Source organism: Hippichthys cyanospilos, chromosome 4, assembly GCF_059441005.1.
Source record: "Hippichthys cyanospilos isolate Australia breed blue-spotted pipefish chromosome 4, RoL_Hcya_1.0, whole genome shotgun sequence".
Classification (NCBI taxonomy): domain Eukaryota; kingdom Metazoa; phylum Chordata; class Actinopteri; order Syngnathiformes; family Syngnathidae; genus Hippichthys; species Hippichthys cyanospilos.
Window position 1 is genome coordinate 6,092,954 of NC_142372.1, and position 21,660 is coordinate 6,114,613.

A 21,660-nucleotide genomic window follows, 5' to 3' on the forward strand; every position below is an offset into this window, starting at 1 on the left:
TTATATTACAAAATTTTATGGCACATCATCAAACAAAAATGTCTCTAAAAGTATAAAGACTGCAAGAATGATCATTGTAAGGATAAAAGGCAAGCAAGAGCTAAATGTAGCCTCAATTCACTCATTCTGCCCAAAAATAAATGTTGATTTTTTTTTTACAGACTAAATAAAGTTTATGTTAAGCTTGCTAAAGATTCAAATCTATTAGTTGCTAAATTACATACATTGGTTTTGTCAAAGAATCAAAACTGAAACAATACAGTACTCCTGGGAAAAAAAGAGACGAACGTACATTTACTTTGTTATGCTAGCATGCTATTCTGTATCCAAGACTGTTGATCTGTCTATTTGCACTCTTGAACCTGGCATCCATTTTGTACAAACTGCCAGGCCCTCCCAGTGGCAGACACATGTGAAAATGTACCCCCCCCCCCCCTCAAAAAAAGAAAAAAAATCAGTTTAATCAGCATGTGAATAGCAGTAAAGCCCGAGCTATTGCTAGTTTTCAAGTGCAGTGTGAAAGGGGAGAGCTGTAAATTATATTGGCGCAGAAGGCCCTCTCCATTGACGGACGTGTTGCGAGAACAGTCCCCCGTGTGGGGAGACGCTGGGCCGACGCATGGCCAATTGGACACAATGGCTGTGAAACGGGCCAGAAAATACCATTCTACAAGGCTGAGGAATGTGTGACAGCAACAGAGGAGGGGGGGGCAAGGGGGTGACAATTAAAAGAGATTGCCAAATTGAAGACCCTCAGCAACGAGGCCATCATAAAGAGTTTGGCGATATGAGAGGACTGGTATGTATGAAGGCTGACTAAGCATAAGACTTATTTAGTTGTGGAAAGTTACAAAGGGAAAACTTTTACTCCCCAGTTCAATTTTACACATTTGTAGCCTCCTTATGGATATGATTAAGGAGCATTATTTTTACACTGTGCATAGCCAGACAGGTGAATACAACCCATGCATTGGTTGACATGGAGATTTGTATGCAAACTTTTTTTTTTTTTCCAAAATTATTCATTCACAGGAATGGACAGGCAAACAAGTTTACACATGTGCATAATGTATTCTAAATGCCCACGTGAAAGCATTAATAGAAAAATATGCATTTAAGTTTACATGTAATGCAAATAACTAGTCATATAAATATATGAATACAAGTATGTCTTTGGACTCTTACACATAAAAGGCTGTATAGATGAACAGTTAACATATCTTAGGGGTATGTCAACTTATGAGCACAGCGGTGTCTAATGTTGCCGTGAGTGTGTGTGTGTTACTATTTTATTTTTGTTACTTGTGTATGGGTTTCAGTCATGCACTAGTTTAGGGGGGGTTCTTGGTACCCAGTGGAAGCATATCATGGCTGGTTTACTAAGAGGATTTGTGCACAGACTAGAGTTGCTTAGGTCTACTCAACGGCAACCAATCGGCTGCCAGAGAGAAAGCGTGTGTGTGTGTGTGTGTGTGTGTGAAAGAGAGAAAGAGAGAGAACAAGTGTCAGAGACTGAAAGACAGACAGTCAAAGATGTGTGTATAAGAAAAAAATGTGTGAGAGATGAGAGAGTGATTGAGAGAGTGAGAGACAGAGAGAAATGTGTGGTCCCATGAGAGAGAGAGCGAGAGTGTGTGTGTGTGTGTGTGTGTGTGTGTGTGTGTGTGTGGGGGGGGGGGGGGGGGGGGGGGTTCATGAGAAAGAAATGTGCACCCAAGAGAGAGAGAGAGAACGAGAGACGCAGCGAGTAAGAGAGGGAGATGGTTAAAGAGAGAGAGGGAGAGAAAAAGACAGAGAGAGAGAGGACGAGAGAGAGCGAGAGAAGGAGGGGGTGCATGTAAAACTTTTCTTTCTTGGGGGAGGGGTGTTGTGAGGGAAGCTCGGGGGAGCGCGAAGCGTAACAGCACAGAGAGAGAACGCGAAGGACAAAGGAGACTCGCGCAGAACAGGAGAATTTGGATACTTTTTACAGCTTGTTTTTTCAGATGGGTATCGGCTTGTTCCTGAACGCACCGCGGACGTAAGGGCTGGAAGAGGAGAACTTTTGCCAGAGCGTGAGTTCATGCACTCGGCTTTTGCACCCACGCGTGGTGACTTCATGACGTGTTTTCCAGGACTCTGCGAGGTATTTCAGTCCGCTTTATAGCCCGTGAGCTTTGATGATGTGCTGCTGGAGGAAGGGTTCCAGTTAACCCCCAAGCATGAGATCTTGGTGCAGCGCCCTGGCGCTTCTCCCGTGGGTGCTGGTGGCCTTGGATGCGCAGCTCATCTGCTGGCAGGCCGTCCTGCGCTGCCACGCCGAGCCCGAGTGCGAGCTGGCCTACGGTCAGTACCTGACCGCCTGCGAGGGGAACCTGCGAGGCACCAGGGGCCACTGCCCCAGCCATTGCATCAACGCACTGATCCGCCTCAACCGCACACGCGGCGGGCCCGATCTGGAGAGCTGCGAGTGCGGCCAGGACCCAGAGTGCCTGTGGGCCAAGCGCTCCATCCAGCCGTGTATACCGCAACGCTACCCGGATGACGGCGGCGGGGGGATCGGCTGCATGGAGGCCCGCCAGCGCTGCGTGGAGGACAGCCACTGTCAAGCTTCCCTGGACGCTTACCTGTCCTACTGCGGACAGCTGTTCAATGGACGCAAGTGTTCGGCTAAATGCAAGGCCACCATCCAGCAGATGCTGTACATCCCCGACGGGGCGCTCCTCAACCGCTGCGTTTGCGACGGAGAAGGGAGGCCCTTCTGCGAGGTGGTCAAGGAGAACATGAGCAAGCTCTGCTCCATCGGGGACCACCACGGCGTCATCTCAGACCAGCCAGAGGTGGACGACACATATGAGGACGAGGACTATGACGCCAGACAAGAAAGGGATGACGTCTACAGTGACCACTCTGCGGCTCCTCAAAGGTTGTCCGTATTGAGGACGCTCCTGTTTCTTCCTCTGGGATGTATTTGGTTGTGAAACTCTTGGATTTATTCTTTGAGGGACACGTCGGCTCCAAGCGCTGCTGAAGTGGAGGAGGTGATGCTGGTTTTCACCTATGGGCCTTGCTGTCAACGCTTCGGATTATTTTTCCTTAAAATCAAGGTTGACTAGATGACAAATGGACTTCGTCGTGGTTGAGGACATTTGGCTTCTATGATTGTGGGGGTCCAAGCATACTCCACACCAGCAACTGGTACAGGAACATCTAAACCTCCATGAATTTTGGGTTTAGGCAGTTGACCAGAGAAGAGCTTCACCTGGCAGAGGGATTTTGTTTTTTTCTTTTTTCTTTCTGTCAGCGCTTTAGATTAAAGCATTTGAATTCTCAAAACTAAGGTTGACTGACAGGCATCTGAATGTTTTTTTTTTTATGGTTGAGTTCCCTAGTGGAGGGGCCAATCATCTGGTTGCCTCTGGTTGCAGAAACACAGAAATCTTCAAGAACTTTTTGAAGACTTCTTCTTCTAGTTGGACCTCTTTGCAGTTTGGTGACATCTCAGTTGAAAGAACTACTAACCTCAAAAACATTCAAGAACTGTCAGTTTGGATTTTTTCACGATTGAAGATGTCTTCTAGACCTGCACATGGTATAGGAACAGAACTTTGATACCATTGCAATCCGGTGCCATCTTCAAATGACCAACCTTCCTCCAAAGCCATGCTCCCTTCAAGAACTATCACTTTGGACTTCTTCTATGTTCTTCTATGTTCTTCTACAATAGAAAGAACAACAGTCTTCTACACCAGCATATGGCACAGGTGCAGACAAACTTCAAAGACCAACATTTCACACTTCTTTAATAGGGTTAAGGGGTGACGGGCCCAAACTTAAAGAACCATCACTTTGGCTTTCTTCATGATTGAAAACATTTGACCTCTAGAATGGAAGGTCCAACCATCATCTATACCAGGATAGGCTGCAGAAACCTCCTAGAAACTCTTCTTTGGACTTTATCTCTCTTGCAGAAGACATTTGTTTTCTTTGGTAGTTTCAATTGGGGGTCCAACCATCTTCTACAGCAGCAATATGCTGTGGAAACCTAGACTCCTTGAAGTCTTTGCCGTGGGAAATTTGACTTTCCAGAATACTGATTCTAGGCTAAAATAAGTTGCCAGGAATTGTCCACTTGCGTGCGGTTGTCATTTATTTGCTCTTGGTGTCAATGGTACTTGGAGTGTAGCTTTATTAAGACTTTGGACAAACACTGAACCTTGCCCTGTCCTGGTCTGTTTACTCTCCTACTTTTGTCCCGGTAACCACACTTCAAATATTTGCAGGGGACAGGATCAAGTGCTTAAATTAACTGAAGCACCACACTCCACACAACTTTTGTGCGGGAGCCCCCCCCAACCGCCCCTCGGCCTTCTTCCTCGCCTGCTCACCCCACCTTCTGTGAGATTGTTATTGCGCTTTTCCTCTCAGAAGACACCTTCCCACCCCTTTCCTTCCCCTAATTTGCCGCTTTTAAATGACACCCCGTTTTAGTCCTGCTAACTCCAGTATGCTGGATTGTTTTACCACCTCTGTTGACTTAACCAAAACAGAAACTGGATCTAAAAATCGCAATGTAGCTTGAAATCTATTCCACCATTGAATTAATGAGAGGAGTAAATGCCATAATGTTAAAGCAAATACCATTTTGTGCCCTTTTGTCTTGTATAATATGTACAAATCATTCCAGAATCACATGCTAATATCGCAGCTCAAAATGAAACATGTTCCTTTCATTTGTGACTCTTTAATGCATTGCTGACATGCCGGAAAAAGCTGAACATCGTTGTTTGATTATACAAGTCGCAATGAGGACTGGAATTTTGAATGCTTCGAGTAGAATTCTGATAACGGTATTTACTGTAACATCGCACAGATGTCTGAAATTGTACCGTTTACATTTGTTTTAAATGCGCATCGTACTGAAAAAAAAACGGTCAGATTGTAAGTAGTCATGCAGCCAATTGAAATTGTGACACCATGAATTTTATGTGTGTAAATGTTAAATTATGAAGCCAGAATATGAGAAAAATATGTATATAGCCTATATTTGACAGAAATATACGATTATATGACATGAAAGAAGCCAGTGTAATAAAACAAGTGTAGCTTAAAAGCCATGATTACTGTCCCGATGTTCGGAATGTTTTTTATTTGAATAAAACTTTAAAAAGTGAGCTGAAAATTTGATGTTTAATGTATTCACTCAATCGCACTATGACTAAGGAATTTGATCAGGGGGAGGAATGTCATCCAAAGCCAGTCTGGATACTGTATTTTAAACATTTTAAAGCCAGGTGCTGTTTATTCAAAGTTGTTGATTCAAAGAAGTCTAATGAATTCATTGCTTACTAACACATAAACATTTCCACTCTTAAAACGGTGTAAACAAGATGTTAAGTTGTAAAGTCATCTTGACACCGTTGAGGAATTTCAGTGCCTTAAAAGCTCTTTTTGAAAATATATATGACATAATATACTGTGTATATATATATATATATATATATATATATATATATATATATATATATATATATATATATATATATATATATATATATATATATATATATATATATATATATATATATCGGTATGGACAAAAAAAATAGTAATTTTTTAAAACGTAAACTTTACAAAACGCACTCAATTTTTTTTAACTAACACACAGAGAGGGCTCATTTGCAAACAACAGGAATTATTATTATTATTATTTTTAACACTAATAATTCTGAGAAAATTGGCATTTATTTAACCAGCAAATGTTTGGGGGCTGGTTCTGGTTCTTTTTGTTCTACTATGACTCCAAATTCTAATATTTAGAGTGATAAACTTATTTAAAACTTTAATATGTAATATATGATTTAAAACATTTTTTTTTATTGACAGATGGGATTTATTTGTGTAAAATTGACGATTGATGGGATGAAGAATTGTTTTTTTTTTGCTGAAAGTATATATATATATATATATGAATTTTTGCAGCCTCAACTTACTTGGATGCTAGCCTTGAGTAAAAATGTAATGTAAATAGAACATTTAAAACGTTAATTGCACGTTTATTCTGAAAAGAAAAAAAAAAAGCAACTTTCACTCTCCTGAATGTCTACGCGACGCTCAACAAAAGAAGCTGAAATACAGCAGACCCCTCTCCCCTCCCGCCCTTTTAGCTTTCTAACCAGATTGTCTCGAGTCCAGGACTTTCGACCGACACCATGCATCTTAAATTCCTCACAAACGACAGCCCCACCCCTTTCCCCGTTTTCTGGGAGTAAAATCAAAACAAACACATGCAGAGTAGCTTCGGGGGCAAATGTGTGAGTTGAGGGTTGTGCGCAAGGGGGGACAAGGGGGTTACACAGCTTTGCCACAGCCCCATTTTTTAAATTATCAGCATTCAGCATTTCTCCGAAACAAACTCATTTTACCCTGCCATAACCCCACAATCCCGACCCCCGCGCTCTCTTCACCGGGCCAAAATGGGAGGGACTCCCAGGATTTAGGAGGCTCTTGTCTCTCGGAGGTACAATGTTCCATTCATGATAACCATCCAGCCGCAGTGAACGAGCGACCTGCTCTATGGTGTCAGTGCAGGGGGGCTGGATTGCGTCAAGTCCCCGGCCCCAAACCCCACAATTTGACCCCCCCCCGCCAAGATGTCACCACTGAAAAGTTTGGGAAACTAATATTAAGTTTGGAAAAGAAAAACTAAACAACAAAAAAACTACTAAAAAGTATTACTATTTGTCGATGATGCAAGACCGATCTTGGAAAATAAAACGGATTAATTTAAGCAAACATATCCGCCAACAAAAGGGGAAATATATACTAGACAAAAGCTAGACAAAAGCTCTTTAAACAGATACATTTACATTCGAAACTCATTCAATCTCACTGATGGCTTTAGATGTGAAAAATACATTTTTACTGGGCTGGCAGTGAATAAACGTAATCACTATTATTGACAAAAAAACAACAACTCATAATTACACACACGCAACAATTTGAAAAAGCAAATTGAGAAATACCTAGTTTTGAAAATAGACGCCAAAGCCAAAATCGTCATTTTAAGACTATTTTTCTACTCTGAAGAACTGGACTTAGAAAATAAAATAAAATGCTATATATGATCCAGTTTTGAGGCAATTCATACGTGGACAAGGCACAAAAATGATAATCTTTTTATAAAACTTATCTCATTGTTTTGTTGGCATTCCCTTTAGCGCAGCTCCATCTAGTGGATGCATAACGCAACCCCAGCCACTACTATAGCTTGTATTCTATGAGTCTTATAATGCGGTGTGACTTTTAAAATATGCCGTTCATTGAAGGTGCGTTTTATAATCTGCCGTCACTTATTGTAGGGAAAATACGGTAATAAACTAAAGTAATCAATTACTTAAGTACTTCATTTGGTACCAGCCATTTTTTAGACACTCCTAGAGCCACAGACTTAGTATATATATATATATATATATATATATATATATATATATATATATATATATATATATATATATATATATATATATATATTTATATAGTATCAGGAAATTGAAAATATGGACTCTTTTTAATGTAAAAAGATGTCTTTGGGACTGAATGAGTTAAAGACAAGGGCCCACACAGAATTTAAGTGTTGTCCAACCAGTTGCTGCTAGACTAAATTCCGGCCTGGGAGTGATTTGTTAACAGTGTGCCAGGTGAACACCATTAAGCTGAGAACAAAGCCTGGTTGGATGTCAAAACACAGCAGCGTGACCCCCAAGCCACTGACTCGCTGATGTTTTTTTCCAGAACCACACGTCATGTCGTAGATTAAGCGATAGAACTTCAAGATTCTGTTTTCATGGCTTGATTTTATTTCCTGCAATAATGCCACTCCTGGGCATCTTTTGAAACACTTTAATACTCTCTCGCATGTGTTTGTAATTCCGTACCTCCAGCCGGGAACAAAGTCTCCCGGCGGGACGCTCAAAGTCTCAAAACACTGGTCAACCCAAGTTTGTCTTGACAGAGATCCAAACATCACAAGGAGTATTTTTTCAGTTGTTTTTGTTTTTTTTTTTTAGTTGAACTCGTTGTGACTAGTGAGTAAATTGATATTTGCACAATGTCACATTTTTTACATACCAGGTCAATTACCAGACACCAGGACTATGCTGAGTTGGAGGAAATGGAGCCCCCAAATGTCAAGGGGCCCGTTTTGAACTAAAAACATATTATTTGAATACAATTTTGCTTAATTTAGTGTGATTTTATTTGGCATTTGATTTAGTTGTATTATTTTTACACTTTGTGTGACTGCTATGTAGAGAGATTATTTTAGGAAATATATTTTTACTTGTATGGAAATAGTTGGGTGGCGCAGTGGTTAGCACGTTCGCCTCACAGTTCGGGGAACAGAGTTCAAATCCACCTCGCTCCAACCTTCCTACGTAGAGTTTGCATGATCTTCCCAAGCCTGCATGGGTTTTGTCCTGGCACCCCGGCTTCCTCCCACACTCTAAAATCATGCATGGCAGGTGTATTGGACATACTAAATTATCCTTAGGTGTGATTGGGTGCGTGAATGGTTGTTTGTCCCTGTGTGACCTGCAATTGGCTGGCAATGAGTTCAGGGTGTCCCCCGCCTACTGCCCGAAGCCAGCTGAGATAGGCACCAGCATTTAAAAAAAATTTCAGACTTTTACAGATTAACTCATTCGCTTTCATTGATAACTATAGACGTCAAAGATCCAATTTTATTTTCAATATATTACTTGTGGTAAATAACTGACATTTCACGGAAGAACATTTAACTCATTCACTGCCAATGACGGCAATAGACGTCAAAGAGGGCCTGAATAAATTAATTCTTAAACCATCAACATTGTGGGGAAATATTGATGGGATTATTTTGTAAATTATTAATCATGATCAAAATAAAATGTTTTAGAATTTGGATGATTCCAAGTTGGCCCCTTTTGCCCAGATAACAGCCTTTCCATCTTGGTATTTTGTCAGCTTTGAGATCATTTGAAAAATTGAAAATAAATTAGCACTGTATTTCTGGGTATTCCTTTACATTTTTTGATTTCTGGAAAACGGTCACCATGTTTAAAAAAAACTTTTATGACCACTTGCGGTTATCACAGTGCAAAGGTGTCAACGCCTATAAAAGTGTCAGGCAAGCAAAGGGGAAGTGCAGAAGGCAAAACAAAAACTATAAACACAACCCTGGGCTTTTCCAACTGTGGTTCTCAAATAAAACGTTCACTTTCAGCGCCTCCGTTTGTTCCCCAGTCTGGCGTATGAATCATATAATTATAAAATGTCCTTACTCTGGCTCGCCAAGCTTTCCTGTCTCTCTCCTCCCCCTTGGTGGACGCCATCCAGTTGTTGCTGATGATGACGAGGCGGCCGAGGCCCCCGGCTCCCTTTTCGCAACTTCTGGACAAAGCCGAGCATTGGCTTGGCAGCTTGCTGTTGACAAAACGTCTCCAGAAGGCGGCAGCTTCAAACGGCCATTTTATTTCCCACCCGGCTTCTTCTGTTTTAATAAATACACAGTAATTATTAAAATGACAGCTGAGCCAACATTCAAAACACAGTATTAAACAACAGAGCGGTGCGTCAACATACGCCGCCAACATACATATTTATACTTTAATCCTTTTACTTTGCCTTCAAAAATTAACCCCTTATGGAATATTACAAGCATGTGTTTGAAATCAAAACAGCGTGCCCGGACCTCCTAGGGTGAGGATTATCAGCCTAAAGTCTCGCGTTAAGGCCCAATGCGTGCTGTGTGTGTGTGTTGGCGTCACACAACCGCACACACACATACACACATTGGCCAGGCGCTGGCCAAACCTGCAGCTCCAGAGTCAACAGAGCCTGGGCCGCACCTCTCCGGCTCTTCTTTCATGGCGGTGGGAATGGCGTCCATCAGTGGAGAGGACATGGCGAGCCTGCGGTCAAGCCACAGCGGAGGCGTGCGAAGGGGGAGGAGGGGGGAGAGTGGGAACGACAGTGGAGCCTCGAAAGTCAACTCAAGTAGTACTATTTGGAATTAAACAAATGTTTTCAGAAAAGACCAAAAAGCAGAGATTGACAGTTCTTTTTTATTTTTTTCAGTTTCCCGTTTTGCATCTTTCCTGGCTGCTCAGTAGGGTAACGACAGAAGTACATTTGGCGTTGTTTTTGTTTGGTTGTTTTTGTGATTTCAACACAAAAGGTTACCAGTGATGACAAATATTGTGACAACCATAGAATAGGAAATGGAATTTACAGTGACCATGCATGGTTTTGGACAGTTGCTACTTAGTGGTTAACTTATATTTATACTCACAAAGCATTTGCATTGTGAACTAAAATAAATAGTGAATAAATAATACTATCAAAATTGAAGTGTTAAATTTTAAATTGGATTTAAGTGCTTAAAAAAACTCAGTTAAATCAGTTGTATTTACTTCATGTGGAATCTGAACTTCGCTAAATTTGCAACCAAACCTAAAGGCCAGTCACTTGCCCAAAGACAGACAAGTGGCCGTTGACGTAGTTTTAATTTAAAAAGAATGAAAAAATGATGAAAAAAAAAACCTGTAACTAAGTCAAAAGTTTTCTTAAAGAAAAGTATTGTATTAACAGTCAGTCATTTTATTTTTTGCTGATTTTGAGTTAATTCAAAGATTTTGCTTGAGTAAATATGTTATGAGCTTCATTAAAACTATTATTGATATTATATATATGGATGGATGGATGGATGGATGGATGGATGGATGGATGAATGGATAGATAGATAGATAGATAGATAGATAGATAGATAGATAGATAGATAGATAGATAGATAGATAGATAGATAGATAGATAGATAGACAGATAGATAGATAGATAGATAGTGTGTGTGTGTGTGTGTGTGTGTGTGTGCAAGTGGATAAAACAATTCTAAATGTAATAAAAATAATTGAAAAGAAAACAATGTAAAGGACTGTGCTTTCACTTTCAACGTTCCGCTGTATTGACACATTACAGGCTACAGTATAAGAGTCAGTCCAAGAGTACAGTATACAACAGTGCCTACCCACAGCAAACGTTTTCACAGTTTTCTCCAAATATTTGTGATTTAAATCCCTTTGACTTGTTGACATCTAGCATTTACCGGACATTAGATTTGGTAGTGATGAACTCCTGGTTATATCATGCTAAATGTTAGCAGAATAGAAGCGACGGGATTTACACTGAAGGTCCGAGTGTACGTTCCTGATTTAATGCTTGTGTTATATTTTTCAACTGCTTGATTGCATTATTTCTATACACACAGATAGCAAAATTTCAAGTACTGGTAAGTAAGTCCACAAGCAAAACTTTAATGTGCATTACACAGCACTGAGAATTATAAAATAAACTGTCTCACTTGAACCACATCATGTAAATCCCACCTTCAAGGTTAGAGGTCGTAAACATGGGGGGGTCCCCACAATGTGTAAGCTCAAAAAACAAGTGTGTTGCAATTGTTAAACCATCTTGACCAGCTACCTCACCTACAGCAACAACCAAAAAGATTGACCGCTTCTTGCAAGGCCACGTCCAGAAGTGTGGAAGGTGAGGTGGGGATGCGGGTTTGTTTTGGCATGAAGCACAAACCTTCATGGGGGGAAGGCTTTGGCTCGGTGCAAATGTCCAAGGTCCAAGCCAGCTGTTTTCCCTTTGCCCTGGTGTTTACTGCACACAGCAAGCTGACAGGACAAAAAGGAGTATTTACTATATTAATGTTTACTGTCAATTATGATTAAAGTCACCACTAGAAATTATAAACACTTGCATATGTACCATGTACATCACAATTACTGTAGTCTCAATTTAAAAAAAGGCATGGAAAATGGAGAGGAGGCTTTTTTTTAAATTACATTTTAAAACATAATGAGTAAAATTTTATTAGGTTATTTCGCAGATTCATGGAAAATAGAATAAAGCGAGTCCAATTCTCAAATGGGGGTAAGTGAAGGTACCTCAAGTGGCATGTGAAAATTCAACAAGGTTTTTGCAGGTATCAGCAAATCTAATTTAATAATTTTTTTCATGTTGAAACAGAATAGTACAAGTATCTTTTCAAATTAAGAGCAAATTAATTGGAACATGAGATTAGTTATTAGTAAATTGTATTATATTATCTCCGTTGCTAAATATTTTGATTTGCACACTGTCATTAGTGATGCTATTTGGTTAGTGGGTACTTGATTGGAAAAAAGTTGTGAAACACAGCCATAAACAATCAAGAAACCAAAGCAACCGTACTACATCTTGCAGTTTATACATATTAATTCTTTGCCATTCTAAATTCCAGATAATTCAAACTTTCCAACAGTTTGGAGAAGGTTATTTTTCATGAAGGCATATAAGATGACTTGGACAAACTTGATTTTATTTGAGTTCTGTGAAACGCTGTACTTTACTCCATTTTCATGCTTTCATATGTTAAATGTGCTCAGTGCTTTTATACTCATAGTACAGATGAGCTATATGTGTACTTACAGTATGCTTCTAGCGAGACGCCATCATTTGCCGACATGCAGTTGCTGCCTTTTGGCCTCATGCCAGCCTGTGGCTAACTGCCACCGTGTGGTTTTCATTAAAATAACTTGAACGGGAATAAGAAGAAGCCATGTACTTTGGGAAACTTGAGCCTCCTCTCCAGTGAACCACGAAAAAAAAAAAAAAATCTATAATTCCGTAGGAATTTCTCACTAAGCACAGGATATTGTCCAGGCTTTAACAATCCCCTAATCATCTCGGAGGAAAGCATAAGAAGATGGCATGTGTTGCTTATGAAACGGATCAAATGTATACTTTTCACATACTGTAGTTTAGTTCTGCTTAGTCAGGTTTGAATTGATATACAGAACATAAATGTGATGTTGATGTGCTGAGGTTAGAAGACGTACTTACTCACACTTCAAAATAATAGCTTAAACTGCATACATGTGTATCAACAATCAAGCATAATTTGAGCATTGTGAAGCCCTTCAAATTGCTGGATGTCTCCAAAAGATTATGCTGAGCAATTATCCTGTGGTGAAGGGTGTTTTAAGAGTGATTTTCCTCCCACATCCGCACAGGAACACAGTTGTGCCAACACTTGTAAATACTATGAATCCTGTTCAATATTTATAATGGCAAATCCTTATGTGGGTGGTCAACACAGCAATTTAGTTCCGAGATAAGCTCGAAACGAAAAATGCTCATGTACTGTATGTCTGATCAATTTTCAACAAAACTCACAGCTTCTGACGGAGTCTGCTAGGGGCTCCCGTTCCAGTGAGGCGTCCCTCTGATTCTCCTGCATCTGGAACCAATGAAAGTCTGACATGTATTATTCAAAATTATTAGTAGACATTAATTTGAAGGCTTTGTATAGCCGAGAAGGGGAGTAGTCGTGAACTATATTTATTTATTTTTAGTTATATCAATCTTTTGATCTGCCACAATAACACAATGTAACTAAAATTTAAACAAATCTGGTTGAGTTTTTTTTACCCACAAATGTTTGGGTGAAATTTAAAACAATTAGACCAATTAATTACAAATCTTAAGCTATTTTTATCTCTTGATAGTCCAAATACATTTAAAACAAAATACACAAAAACTTTTATTAGTTTTTCAAACTTAAAGCATACAGCTTCATCTTCTACAGGTTGAGCGCAAAGCTGCCTCACCTTAATGTTCTTCTTGAGGTATTCTGCTCTGCTCATGAGGTTTTTAATCTGGAAAAAGAAGGCGCAGGTGGTGTTTGAGTTTAGTATGTGGATACTTCAAGGCCTAATTCAGATGTGCTCATTTTGGCAGGCCTTTGCCTTAAAGAATAATGGGTCAAAAAGGACAATTAATCGTCATAAGGACCCAGTGGACACAACTCAAGCCCCGGCAGGATACGAAAGAGGTGGGAGCCTACATGGCGGACATAATGAAAGCTGGCATTCAGTTGCATTATGGGTAGCGCGCAGTGTTTTTCTGACCTGTACTCGGCAGTACAAGACAGGATGTCTGAGTCTCTGCTGCAGCAGTGTGGAATGTGCGTTATTATTTTTTTTTTAACTCTCTGGTGAGACCTCCAAGCTCACGGAAGTGCCGTGCCAAATTTGCTAGAGGAGGGAAATTGGAAAAACATTTCAGAAGGGACACGTGTGCTTTTTGGGCTCGGGGGCCACAGATGAGGATAAAGTAACACAGAGCTTTGCTTGTACATTGCTACACAATGAGAGGACCTCTGTGGTTACTGTTCATACTTTCCTTTAAAATGGAGAGATCTGGCGCAGCAAATTAGCATTTCGACCGCAGTTTTTTTTTTGTATTCTGCCCTTGAACCACAGGCCTTTAATCAGCGTGTGCAATAAACATGGAGGAACTTCACAATGGTTGCACTTTCTCAAAGCTTGTGTTAGCGTACTGACATTAAATCAGTTTACAAGGAATACATCACAATTCAAATTCAGTCAACAATAGACGGAGAGGACTTGGACTCCCAGTGCGCCTTTGTTGGAGCTGGGGTCCAATTACAGATGTCAAAAATCTTTGTAGCTTTGTGTGTTTACACTGTGTTCCTCATTATGCATCGAGAGATTATAGTTAAATAAACATTTCAGCTTGTTTTTTCTTTCTAAGGCAATATTGTTACTACTGTCTGTTTAATGGCTGTTCACACCGCAGCCATTTTCTAGGTTTGGTCATGTGATGTTCACAATCTTACCCGTGATTGGTCATTACCTGCGACATGAGCAACAGTAATAGGGTGAAAACGAATCCTCAAATAATTTGAGTACCTCGGTTGAAAACAAAAAAGCTTTAGGCTTTTTTTCTCGCCTTTGATTTCTGCCTATTAGTGAACACGTCAGAAAGAAATATCAAGCCAAACACAGCAACAATTGTAAATGCTCTGCATTATGGTAAAACACGCCAGAAATGTGGTGAAAAGGTCAAATTCAAAATAAACCTCACTTTATCAAATAATATATGGATATGAATGCCTTGGTACGCTTTTATTTTGAAGTTGTTACCAGTAGGGGTATAACAGCTTGACTGGTCCTTCTATTGCAATTGTTTCTCTCGACTTTCGATACAAAAACTCAGGTTGAGTTGCCGTTCCTACTGATCACATCATAACAATCCGTGTTGACTCAAATTTGCCTCTTAGACATAAATTTATGGAAAGAATTTGTCAAAAATCTAATGTTTCTAAAAAGTAGTGCGCTAATAAGCAAGGTTAAGATTTAAGTAAAAAAACTGTTGATCATCAAAAATGTATGAAATTAGACAGCCATAATTGAAAATGTGTTATTGGGCCTTCAGCGTTCATTTTTTTTTCACAATTAAAAACATTTATTTTTTAGCCAAAAACTCAATTTCTATTATTTCAATCTTCTCTATGATACAAGTGGCAATATGGTTGCCCCGAGACAAAAAGGTATGAAAGGTTGCTCCAGATAACTAAGCAAGGTTGAAATGTTTCTTGCAAAGGTAACCAAAAAGACATTTTAAGAAATTCATGCTATCATATTTTTGGTTGCTGCCATGACTCACCTCGCTGTGGAGCAACTCTCGGCGGCGGCCCTGCGGCTCAGCTGGGAAGGACAAGATAGAATAATTCATGAAAAAACAAAATCACATATAAGAAATGAACATATAATAAAAGAAAAAATAATGAAACATAAAAAAACTAAAGGGAAAAAAAAACAATTTTTAAAAAAAATAATGCTAAAATGTCCTTTCCCCCACAAAATCAATCTGTATCTATTCCACAAATTTCATTCTTTACGGGCGCTTTTTACATTTTTTTAAATGTAAGCCTAGCGATAAATGATTGAATATTGTATAGACAAAATATTATCATTTTATTGGTCACAATGGCCAAAATTGGCTTTTAAATTGTTTCAACTTCTCAACTTGCTTATGCATTACCACAAAAATGAGTCACAGATGGCCATCGGGTGGGTTCAGTATTTTCTACAACGTCATATTTTGAGCATCTCTCATCAGTGGTATGTTCGCATGCGGTTAGTCCTCCGTTCAAAGCATCTTGATTGGGAAGCCTGAGCTCCGGCTGGCTGACTACTTCAAGCTCTCATCAGTGGAAGATAAAGCGTCTTGTATGTTTGCAGCGAGGCCTAAATGGGAAGCAGATGGCGGGGCTCCTGTTGCGCACGCAGAGACCCCGGCAGGCGTCGGGTCCGATCATCTCGGTTTCAGAAAACCTCACTAGTGCAATCGGATGAGATCGTTGGCTCATGCAGGACGCGGACGTCGTGAATGGCCTTCTGTGTTGCCTGATATGAGAGGCCCGCCTCCTCGCTCTCTCACCTTGCCTCCATCTTTATTCGAGCGATGCCAACCATGTGCAAATACGCAAGCACCTGACAGTATGATTTCCTGTGGCTTGATTGACTGAAGGTTTTGAACTGATTACCTGCCACTTCCGATTTGTATCATCCACATTTAGGGCATTAAGAGATTTTGACTTCGGGTCTGACAACTTTCGAATTTCCCGTCTGCTGTCAACACCAGATGCTCTGTGGAATAAAATAAAGTTTGGTTCTACTGTACCTGCTAGTGCCAACAGGAGTTCTCCTAAGCAATTCTGGTATTCATCCAAAGCTTCATTGTCATCCATTCCACTTTGCTCCTACAGCACAAATACCAAGAAAAAAATGATTATCTCCAGGGTGTCTGCACATTTATTTTGTATTTTTTTTTAGAACAACTTAAATTACTGGAATGTTATGTTTTGTAAAAGTGTGTTTGTTCCAAAACTAAATAAATCAGTGTGGAGTTAATTTTATTGTTCAGTAATTAAAATGTGTTCTATAATAATGATGTCCACCATATTTAATTGTTTAATTTAAATAAATGTATGTATTTTCTGACAAAATATGAACGATAATGTCAACTAAGCACTAAAATTATCAAAACAATGTGAATAAAGGCATTTACAACAACTGCAGCCATTTATTTTTGTATAATGCCATGTTTAATGCCAATACTGCCATGTCTGACCTTAGCGATGGCGCCCGAGGCCATCTCCAGTGCTGCCAGCAAGCGTGGTTGCCCACGACACATTTCTGTCAGGTGAAATGAAGAAAGGGTTTACTAACTGGTGCTTGTCCTCATTAAGGTCTCCGGTAAACCTGAGCCAATCCCAGTTGGCCATAAAGTAGTTATAAACAATTGGATCTATAAATATTGTAACATTGATACAATTCTCATCTTTTGACTCTTAACACAATCACGTTGAAATTAACAAACACGTTTTCACACCTACATTCACACCTAAGGATAGTTTTAATATTCATTTAAACCAAGGGTGTTCAAGCTTTTTCATTTGAGAGCCGCATATAGAAAAAAGGAAAAAATGAAACTGGAAAATTCTCCTGTTTTAATGTATTAAACACGCTAAAATCAAGCAAGTAAACAAATGAAATATATAATTTTCTAGTTAATTTGATGAACCAATACACAATGGGCTTTTCTTAAAGGTTATCAGGTGAATCTTGAAGGATCTTTGTCAAGATTTTAGGGTGGTCAATTGCACAGTATGCCACTTGACCAGATCCACATCTGCACTGAACAGGAGCCGAATTCCATCTCTACATTCAGTATTCAAACAAGCGCAACCTGTAGTATAATGTTCATTTTTAAAAGGATCTATAACATGACATGTTCATAAATCGGACCTTGACACCAAAAGTAGAATAAACTAATTTTGCCTCTAAAGTTGAACAGTGTTTGGAAGAGAAATTGTGGCTATTTCAATACTAAATATTTGTTAAAATCTTAACAATTTATTTGTATTTTTTTTAATTTTTAGAAAAAAATTCTAGCATATAAACTTTTTTTTCAAGCCATGCAGGTCCTTCCATGAAAATATTTTGATGTTGTTTGAAGCCATAGTACCAGGTTTAAACACATGCAACCACCTCACTGGGGGTGGGGCTCAGCCAAGATTCCACTCCAGAACCTTCTAACACGCAATTCATGCTGCCATTTCACCAATATATTAAAACTAGAATGCATGACCTATATATCCTCTTCTGACCTGCTTCTGCGATGTTTAATACCTCGGAGGATGTCCCTGGAGGTGCGCGCCTCTTCAAAGATAAGTTTGTTGTCCGAGGCGACCAGGGCCTTCAGCTCTTCCGCCCGGGATGCATACTCACGGACCTACAGGGAAAATTAAATGATGCTGTATGTGGAGTATTCTTACATGAGACACATTTACATCATATGCAACAGACCGCTGAATGTAAACATACAAAATAATGATGATATGGTCTTACCTTTTGCCTCAGGACTTCTTTACGCTGTCGGTCAGTCTCATCTAGAAGAGGAAAAACGAGGTGATTTTCTTACATTCGGTATCTCTAACATGGGGGTGAAATGTGTGTATGTGTTCTTACAGTAAATAGCAGGGACAAAGTGCTCAAGAGCGCTACAGTACAGAGAGAGCGCGACAGATTTCTCGCCATCCTGGTCCTTTTGGACAGCCTGTAGGACCAGTTCCTTCTGAAGGATGGCAGAAAACAGGGAGTGACACAACCAAAAGATTTTTTTTTTCTTTTTTTAAGTCTCTTACCGCCTTCCCCAAGCTCTCTGCACTTGGCATGTGTTCCATGTCAACAAAAGGGTGAGCAAAGAACTCAGCAAAGGTGATCCGGGCATCCGGATTCCTCTCCAAGAGACGCAGGAGGAGGTCTCGGCAGTGTTTGGAGACCCGAGCCCCGGGAGGAAGCTGGTACACAATAACCCGACCTTATTACGCTGCTCTCAATTCTCAATGGGAAAAAGTGTTCAAAAGGTCAAAAGATTGTTGTTAAAAAATGGCAAAGACTACTTTGTATCCGAAGGTGATCTTAACATGCTTTCTGATGGAATTCTTCGGGAATGGACATGACACTAAACCTTGTATTTAACAACAACAACAAAAAAATGTCATGCCTCAAGGGATGTACAGTGGAATGAGGTATAACTGACAGCCCTTATCATTGCATAAAACAAGATTTTTTTTAACCCCAAAAAAGATAGAATAAAAAACAATGAGACTAAAAATCATTCACCGACGAGTAAATCTGTGGATGCTGACATACAACATCAAATGTTCAAAGCAACTTTAGCAAAGTGGGCCACCTAGTGGTTTTAAAATGAACTACTAGATGGGTCACAAAAAAATTCTTATCTAATACTTGATCACTTACCTCAATGGGCTGGTTACTTCGAATTTTCTCTTCTAATTCGGAATATGATCTTGATGCAAAAGGAGCCCGTCCAAACAGTGCCTCTATATTTATAAAAGCAACATAAAAGATGATTTTGAATGTAACTCAACCTTGCTTCAATCAAATAAAACAGTACAGTATTGGTATTTTACTTCATATGTGTTGACCTAATTTTATTCGATTAATTTATTGTACTTTTCTTCCTCAATTGCATTTTGCATTTTATTATTTCTTATATATTCTATTATCTTACATGACACACAAACATGAATGATCAGGTAGGAAGGCATCTACATTCGTTTCCTCCTTGAATGAAAAGTTTTCAATTAACCTCTTCACATTCTAATTGTCTTGAATTAACTCAACACTCACCATAAAGAATGACTCCCACGGACCAGAGATCCACCCTGGAGTCATACTGTCGCCGACACACCATCTCAGGAGCCATATACAAAGGAGAGCCTCTCAACACGCTCTTTTCATCCCATGGTGACATATATTGGGCGAAGCCAAAGTCTGACATGTGGGGGTGAATGTGGGGTCGTTGAAGGTAAAAGGTGAAGCATTCATAAATGTCATTATTTCAATTTAATCGATCTACTACACTGTAAATATTCTGCATCTGCATTTGTGGATATTATTTGATCATTTGTTTTATATTTATCATTGTCATTATCTTGAAAGGCAAGTGACAAAGATAATGTAAGGCTCTTGTTAACTAAAGACCTTGTTTGTTGCCTCATACGGGTGCATCTAAAAATAATTACCAGAAAAACAATTCTTACCTGCTAATTTGAGGATTGAGCCAGACAGCAAAATATTCTGCGGTTTCAAATCCAAGTGGGAGATATTTCGCTCATGAAGGAACTGGAGGGCACAGGCTGTGGGTGCAAGCAACATTTCGTTATTTTCAATGTTGAACTGGCCATTCTACAATAAACAAAAGGCTATAAGTTGAGCCACCTATCTGCTGTAGAAAACGCCGGGCAATTCCCTCTGGCAAGATGCGACGACTACGGATGAAACGGGACAGATCTCCACCAGAACACCATTCCAGAATCAAGTAGATGTTCTCAGCATCCCACTGATAGTAACACATCACTAATGTATTTATACAGTGGAATTATAGCACAATTATACCCAGTACCAACACCTTGGTTGAAATCACTCAATTTTAGGGCATGGGGTACCGGTTCATCGACGACCACAATGAGAACAAGTGCTGCAGAAAACAAATGAATGGAAAGATGGAAATCAAACAAGCTCACCAAAAAGTCTTTTAGCTGGACAATATGAGGGTGACGCATGGTCTTGAGAATCTCAATCTCAGTGAGCAGGTTCTCTGTGGATGCCTTGTTCAAAGTCTTTTTGGCAACTACCTTCACCGCCACCGCTTCTCGACTATCCCCCTGCACAGTCCAAAACGTCACCCGTTTCGTGTCACCGATGAAGCAAAAGAGAGCAAAATCTTGCAAAAATAATGGTGATGTCTCACTTTTCTGTAGGCCTTGTACACAGTAGCAAATGTTCCGCTACCCAGCCGCTCTGTCAGGATGAAGTCATCCAGTTTTGGAGGGCCATAGCTCGAGGACGAAGCCATGTTGAGCCAGCTACAATGTAACGACAATATAGGGCTTATAGTCAATGTTTGATGTTATATGCTCTGTTCTATTATGGTTCATTTTTATAATGTTTTGTTAAAGCTGTTGTGCAAGCGTTATATAAATGAAGATGTGTGGTAAAGTATCAAATAACAGGCTTAAAAAGTTTTAGTAAAACAAACATGTTAACAACAGTTTGTGGTCACTGTCACAATCTAAACTACATTATGGTTTCATGTTAAAACTATTATGAAAACTCGACCCTACGTAGCTCACAGTACATTCTTTATCGTTGTATTAATCATTTTACTGATGACTAGCGTATACGAAGAAAAACCTATCAACAAGAAGTGAACTGATTAGTACTTCGGGTGGGCTTAGGTTGATCGAACAATTAAGAACGAGTTGATTTAGTTTAAATAAATAAAACGAAATAACCCATTTGACTTTATTTAGTACTGCTTGTAAGCTACCAAAAAGAAGTTCTAGCTAGTGACACACGTACTGCCACATCAGTGTTAGACCGCGTCAACCACCCATCTTTTGAATTGTTACGATTTAAATCAAATTGTGTTCAAAATGACAGTTTGTTGCGTACCGTTGCGGTAGTTAATCCATGACAGGCAGAAATGTGCAAAAAGCTAAATGTTTACATCGCTGTCAGTCGAAGGCAGCGCACGCACGCTGCACTTTCGCTGCAGTTGTCACGTGACTTGGAACCTAATATTTCACACTGCCACCTATTGATCACACACTAGTACTGCACTCCACTGCACCTGCTAGATAGCGGTTGTATTTTTCATTGAAGAAAAAGCAAAATAGAACAACCAATAATAAAT

The 21,660-nt window shown here is 39.6% G+C and overlaps 2 protein-coding genes across 2 annotated transcripts; one reads left to right on the forward strand and one right to left on the reverse strand.

The window, feature by feature from the left end:
• Window positions 1–1,879: 1,879 nt before the first annotated feature.
• LOC148424414 (growth arrest-specific protein 1) lies at window positions 1,880–5,161 on the forward strand. The gene is made up of 2 exons (XM_088412186.1): window positions 1,880–2,054; window positions 2,115–5,161. Exon 2 carries the CDS (start codon window positions 2,202–2,204, stop codon window positions 2,958–2,960), a length of 759 nt encoding a protein of 252 aa, XP_088268312.1. The 5' UTR covers window positions 1,880–2,054; window positions 2,115–2,201; the 3' UTR covers window positions 2,961–5,161.
• Window positions 5,162–10,949: 5,788 nt separating this feature from the next.
• ulk3 (unc-51 like kinase 3) lies at window positions 10,950–21,562 on the reverse strand. Its single transcript, XM_088414131.1, has 17 exons — window positions 21,420–21,562; window positions 20,716–20,830; window positions 20,489–20,629; window positions 20,184–20,304; window positions 20,006–20,101; window positions 19,593–19,736; window positions 19,200–19,282; window positions 18,581–18,736; window positions 18,405–18,510; window positions 18,285–18,325; window positions 18,066–18,168; window positions 17,005–17,069; window positions 16,555–16,633; window positions 15,535–15,575; window positions 13,674–13,721; window positions 13,240–13,303; window positions 10,950–11,696 (listed from the first exon to the last, which is right to left on the reverse strand). Exons 2-17 carry the CDS (start codon window positions 20,818–20,820, stop codon window positions 11,680–11,682), a joined length of 1,410 nt encoding a protein of 469 aa, XP_088270257.1. The 5' UTR covers window positions 20,821–20,830; window positions 21,420–21,562; the 3' UTR covers window positions 10,950–11,679.
• Window positions 21,563–21,660: the final 98 nt, after the last annotated feature.